The sequence below is a fragment of the Nicotiana attenuata genome, unplaced genomic scaffold, assembly GCF_001879085.1.
Source record: "Nicotiana attenuata strain UT unplaced genomic scaffold, NIATTr2, whole genome shotgun sequence".
NCBI lineage: Eukaryota > Viridiplantae > Streptophyta > Magnoliopsida > Solanales > Solanaceae > Nicotiana > Nicotiana attenuata.
Window position 1 is genome coordinate 19,888 of NW_017670692.1, and position 6,570 is coordinate 26,457.

Sequence of the window (6,570 nt, forward strand, 5' to 3'; positions counted from 1 at the left end):
TCTCCAATTTCTTCAACCTCCTCCCCTGCAAGCACATTTCCAAGAGGGTCATTTGCATTTAAAGCCATTTTGGTACCTGTAGTATTGACACACACAAATTAGTAACAAAGAAGGAAAGAAGAACAACACACAAAACTAACTAAATAGATAGCCAAAATTGTTAGCTCCCCGGAAATGGCGCCAAAACGTGATCGCAGCCAACTCCGCACTACTAAAAAGTAGCAAGAGAGGGTCGCAATAGCTTTTACCCGATTTTGGGTCGGGATCGAATCCATAGAGAGCTAGGATTGGAATCGAGTATCTATCTAGTTTAGGATTGCGTATGTGTTCTTAATTAGTCTTCTATTCATTTTTGGTTTTTTCTTTATATTCTACTATGATCAAACTACAAATTATAATTGCAACTGAATTAGACTAAGAGTAAATTGCTACAAGTTGTATCTAATGGTTTAAAAGGCACTAGGGTAGTGACTTTCACCTAGGTGGCTAATTGACGGGTAATTGCATCTAAAGCACGATTGACATGATTGGGGAAATATGTTATAACCGTTGCTCGATACTGCCCACTCTACACCTCTCGGTAGAAAGAGTGGTTTTGCCCAATTGACTCTCTCAAGACCAATTAGGTATGCATATTTGCCCAAGCAACAAGGGTTCAAGTCGGGTAATTACTCTCTCGAGGTTTAACCCTTTAATTGGGACTATCAAATCTCTTGAGTCCATGACAATTCCTTGTTGAGTCAATTTTGAAGACTTAGGCTCTCTTTCTCAAGAAGAGCCCAAGTCAACTTAGCACAAACTAATATTTGAAACCACTAATTCATAAATTAAACCATAAAATTGACCCAAATAACAAACACCCATGGTCAGTCTAACCTTAAATCACAACACCCATCAATTACAGGATTGAGCCACAACCCTAGCTAATGGGTCTAGCTACTCATGCTTGAAGAGAAAATCAGAGAAATAGATGAAGATAAAGACATATTAATTAATTACTAAAGTAAATACAAAGTTTCAATGATTAAAAATCACGTATAGATGCCTAAAATGCCTAAGAAATATCGTCTCACGAGCGCAGCTATAGTAGTGTAATATCTGATACCCTAAAAATGGAAAAATATTCTATTTATACTAAACTGGAAAAACTGGGCAAAATTGCCCCTGCGGGGCAGTGCGGACCGCACAAAATGGTGTGCGGCCGCACTAGGCTCTTGATTCTGAAAAATCAACTCTCTGAACCCAGGCTCCGCGGACCGCACAGAATGGACTGCGGCCGGGGAGGTATCTAGCGCGGTCCGCACAAACACGACCGCGGACCGCACAGGCTTAAACCTTGGCACTTGACATCTCTCTGAAGTTGCTTTCGCGGACCGCATAAAATGGTAGTGCGGCCGCGGTGTCTTCAGTGCGGGCCGCACAATATCTACTGCGGCCGCACTGCTTTGATGCCTTAAAATCCAGGTCTCTAAATCTCCCTAGTGCGGACCGCACAAAGTGTAGTGCGGCCGCACTAGGCCTGTTTGTCCTGAGTTGTCTTATTTTTGGTACTTGTGCAGGTTTCACTCCTTTTGAGCCGATCTTTGACATCTCGTCACTTTGTTGATCAAACCTGCAATCAAGCACAACTTATGAGCCTTTTGGGACTATTTTGTAAGAATTTATAATCAAAGCGTAAGAAAGAAGGAGCATGAAACACGTCAAAATCCCTAGTTATCAATGTTTTCATGAGTATTTTCCTGCGAGGCTGCTCATATGACTCATTGAGACCACTGAGAAATTGAAGTAGTCTCTGACGCTGCAAATGTTCAATGCAGACCTTTGATTTAGGACAATCACAGCTTGGATGGGGAACTAGGGCATCATACTCTGCCCAAAGCTCTTTCACTTTGGTGAAATAAGTTGCTACTGAGTCAGTTCCTTGTGAAACTGTGGAAATTTTCCTATGTAGCTGGAATATGCGCACATGATTCACCTTATCAAAGCGTTCCATCAGATCCTTCCAGACCAAACGAGCATTTGATGCGTACACAATCCCACTAAGCAGGTCCAACGATACCGTGTTCATAATCCAAAACAGAACAATTGCAGGTTTTCCAATCCTCATGCAATTCAGTCCTAAATTAGTCCTTTCTACCACGTACCAGTCACGAACCCAAGTTTTCACTTAGCTTGAAGTGCAATTTGCACGACCTTTGCCAAAGCCCATAATTTTCAGATCCTGTCAGTTTCACTGGAATTAGGATCGATCCGGGTGTATCAGAAGGATGAACATACAATGGATGTGTGTGATCAATTTTCTCTTCGATTTCATCATCGTTCCCCATTATCGCAGAACAAGGAAAATCGTAGTAGAGAAGAAATTGAACAAGAGCTAGACATAAAATTGATTACTGAAATCTCACAATGAGCGTATAACCCAGTCACTGCTCTGATACCATGTTAGTTTTCTTAGTCTGGAGCTCAATCTCAGAGTTCATCCATGGAGTAAGAAAGAAGATATTTTGGGAGAGAAAGTCACCATTGTATTGATTCTATATCGGAATGTATATGTACAGTAGCAACTTATAATTAATTCACTTAACGAACTAATAACCAACTAATGGTATAGCTCACATCCAGCTGTCAACTAACTACTAACCACTTAATTTATTAACTAACTACTAATCTCAACAAAATGCTTAGTTGGTACCTTGTAAGTGGAGCGTTAAGCCATGTCAATGTTAAGTGAAGAAGTGCTGTTCTTGATTGGTAAGTACTTACTCGTATTGGGTATTTACACAAAATCATATTAATTTATTGTAGTAAGTAATTTAATGATGTAACAATATATATCAACTTATCATAATTAAGTGTTAGAAGTCTATATATATATATACATATATCATGCAATTATAGTTTGATGTAATTAATGGGTTCGAGTAAGTTTACAGTTCTTGAATAGCGAAAAATAAAAAAAAAAAAAAAAATTAGGTTACTAGCTATGGACTCAGAAACAGGACCTTGAAAAATATTGCATTGTGAGAATTGTTTCTTCTAATAACTAACCATGGAATCTATTTCCATCTTACAACGTTTGATCTTTCTGTTTACTTTTTCAATACAAAATGATTTCAAAATACATCCACTAAATAGAATAGATGATCAATTCGATGTAAGGAGCTAGAATAAATCATAGGATTGTTCCATCAATGTGATTCTACGTAGTGGAAAGATATGTTAATCAATGTAGTTCTGTACTATATTTAGTATAGTTTAGTTAAATCATCATCCTGTATACTCCACGTCTCTCTCAGACCATTTACGTAAGCCAAGTTTTCATAGCTTACATATATCAAACGAATCTAATTTTAATATTTGATCTTATTAGGACCATTTCTAATCTCTATAAACGCTCTCCAACCTTGAGCATTTAAAATCCTACACTGTGTACAAGAATTTAAAATTGTACCCCATTTTTGAACTTTTTTTTGTTGCATTATTTAATTCTTTGTTTATTCAATGAATATATCCCCTACACTAAAATATACTATAGGAGAAAAGACTAGTTTTTATTATTTCGTTATACGTAAGAGCCAAGTGTCTAAGCATATGACCTCACATCAATTAATTCAGTATACTACAAACATATTCATGTTTGCCCCAAATGCTTAAAACATTTGTTGCTATTTTTAAACTTAATCTTTTATAAATTAAATCTAAAAATAGAAAGGGAACAGAATAGACATGCATGCAAAATTAAAAGCAGATGAAAGAAAAGAAGACTTGAATTCTTTTTCAAAGCCATCACGTTGACCATCCAGATACACTGCATTAAAACTTTGGTCTAAATAGAAGGTTCTTTTACACGTGGGAACATTTCTGGGCCCTAGGATATTCCACGTGGCAAATTCTCCACCTTCGAGTTTTCAAAACTAAGACCAAATCTTTTTGAACCTCTTTATAAGCGCCAAATTACTTACCCACCTTAGTCCATTCTGCATGAAATAAACATGGATGAAGAGTCAAGCCATGGCAGAAAAATGGACACTAAAAATGGTGGTGGCGGAGAGATAAAATATCGAGGCGTCCGAAGGCGGCCGTGGGGGAAATTCGCGGCGGAGATTCGCGACTCGGCTCGACAAGGGGCTCGGGTATGGCTCGGGACATATAACACAGCTGAAGATGCAGCAAGAGCTTATGATAGGGCAGCTTATTCAATGAGAGGTCATTTAGCTATACTTAATTTTCCTCAGGAATATAATTTACCTAGTAGCTCTTCACATTTTTATACTGGTTCTTCATCATCAAGGGAAGTTCTTGAATTTGAATGTTTGGATGATAAGTTGTTAGAGGAACTTCTTGATTGTGATGAGCAAAACAAGAGGAAATAAAGATGATGACTTCAAATGTTCTGGTCTATCTCTTACTCTATTTTCACGATGAAAATGTGAGCTTTTTAATTTCCTAAAATCACATTAATCTGTTCCTTGAGCCGAGGGTCTATCGGAAACAGTCTCTCTATCTGCACAAGATAGAGATAAGGTGTGCGTACATACTATTCTCCCCAGACTCTACTGTGGGATTACACTGAATTTTTTGTTGTTGTTGTTGTTGTTGTTGTTGTTGCCGCCTAAAATCACATTATTCTTAAGATGGGGTGGTTTGTTTTTTCTTTTGGGTTCCCTTTTTCTTTTTATTATTGTACCTTTTTTTTTAATTTTCTTTTTTGGGGATTTGGTTTTTGAATGAAGCAAGCAACCTGCGGTTGCAATGCTTGTAACGCTATTGTACTATCTGTACTTTGCAATGCAAATGATGAAGGGTCAAGAAAAGTCTTTGTGATCATAAATATTGCCATTTCTCTCAACAAATTTTTTGATGTTTAATTTCTTCCATTTTTGTCAGCTGTACTACTGACAAAAGAACCAAGTTGATAAAAACTTGAATTAGTAATGCATGGCTTAGTAATGCAAGCATTAGTTATACAGATATTATTTCTTATTTACTGTTTGGTGTGGTGTATTAAAATTATAATGAATTGCATAATTTTTAAGAAAAACAGTTGTTTACAAAAATGCCCTCCATATTCTCTAGCTTTAAGGGACTTTAAGGACAATTATGTCTTTAACCATACTAATGCACGCATTGATAGCCTTGGTATTACTAATGCCATGGTTTTCTATGCATTACTTATACATTGGATAATACCAAGTATGATGTATAACTAATACAAGTATTAATTATACACATGTTGAAAAAATGTACCAAACAAGGTATTAGTAATGCATAGAGCTAATGCTTGCATTATTTTTTCTAATACCTCCTACCAAACGACCCCAAATGTGTCTTAAACATTTATTTTGCTATTTATGTGTGTCAATTCTTTGCCACAACATGAATTATAAATGGCATTTGGACATATATCTGTGTATGCTAATGTCGTATTAAAGCTGCTGGACAATAATAGGGTGGGCATAAATTATAAATACCGAGAAATCTGAAAACCGGACTGGACTAAATATCGATTCTTTGGTATTCGGTACATTCTTCAAAAAATAAGTACACATATCAATATTTCAGTTCTTTAATTTGGTTTGGTATTTGGTATTAGAGTATCAATATTTCAATATTTCGGTTATATCAAAATACCGAACTTTATAAGTGTATATATTACAACTATATTTCGGTTTGGCTCAGGCCCTTGTTTAGCACTTATTGCTACTGCTCGTTAGTTAATATTGATGTTCCTTTAAAAAGACATAATTCCGTTAATGTATTAAATCAAAATCCTATCGAATCAAACAAGAAATATCTAACCGTACCGAACAACTTTGGTACGATATTTAATTAGTATATACAATTGATAAAATGAGTACCAAAATCTCAAACTGAAGTTTTTAAATATCGAACCGAAATACCGAATGTATACCCTACTGGACATGGCGAAAGCACGTACATCATCTTGGGCCTTCTTGTTAGAGATTCTCAGACAATTTGGCTTATGGGAAGCCTTTATTGATATAGAATGGAGGTTTTTGTGTCTGCAAAATAGTATTCTGTTGTTATAAGTCATGGACAAATGTAATACGAATATTTTACGAAGTAATTTTGGCTGAAATTAAACACAACTGTATTTGTAAAATAATTTTGTAGAAAATAAAATAACATAAACAGAAATATAAACAAAATACCAATTAATCCGAGCCCACTGAATTCACAGTGTTTCATTAAGGAATTTAATCCCCTCCTAGTACCCAAGGTTATGGATTATTTCCTCCCAGGATAGAACGAATTACACACTGGTGTAGTGGTATTTCAAACATCAGTGTTTCAGCGAACACAAAGTTCAGTAGCAAATCACACTTACTGTTGCTTTCTTTGAAGTTACAACAATGCAGAAGAAGGAGGAGAAACTCAGAAAATTGTATGGAAAATCTGAGAGAATGGACTTGTATTTATAACCAATGTTGGGCTGAAATCTGAAGAGGTACAACTCTTTAGAATGGCTGTTTATGCAAAACGGCCACAGCATAAATGCCATAATATAAATGGCTATTTACTCAACAATAAAGAGGGAAAATAAAGAGG

The 6,570-nt window shown here is 36.0% G+C and overlaps 1 protein-coding gene across 1 annotated transcript; it reads left to right on the top strand.

The window, feature by feature from the left end:
* The first annotated feature begins 3,981 nt into the window (after positions 1-3,981).
* On the top strand, positions 3,982-4,831 carry LOC109242349 (ethylene-responsive transcription factor 14-like). Its single transcript, XM_019409211.1, has one exon. It carries the CDS (start codon positions 3,993-3,995, stop codon positions 4,371-4,373), a length of 381 nt encoding a protein of 126 aa, XP_019264756.1. The 5' UTR covers positions 3,982-3,992; the 3' UTR covers positions 4,374-4,831.
* The last annotated feature ends 1,739 nt before the right edge of the window (positions 4,832-6,570 follow it).

Coding starts and splice junctions, on each gene's coding strand:
- LOC109242349 (XM_019409211.1), top strand. CDS start 3,993: ATGGATGAAGAGTCAAGCCATGGCAGAAAAATGGACACTAAAAATGGT.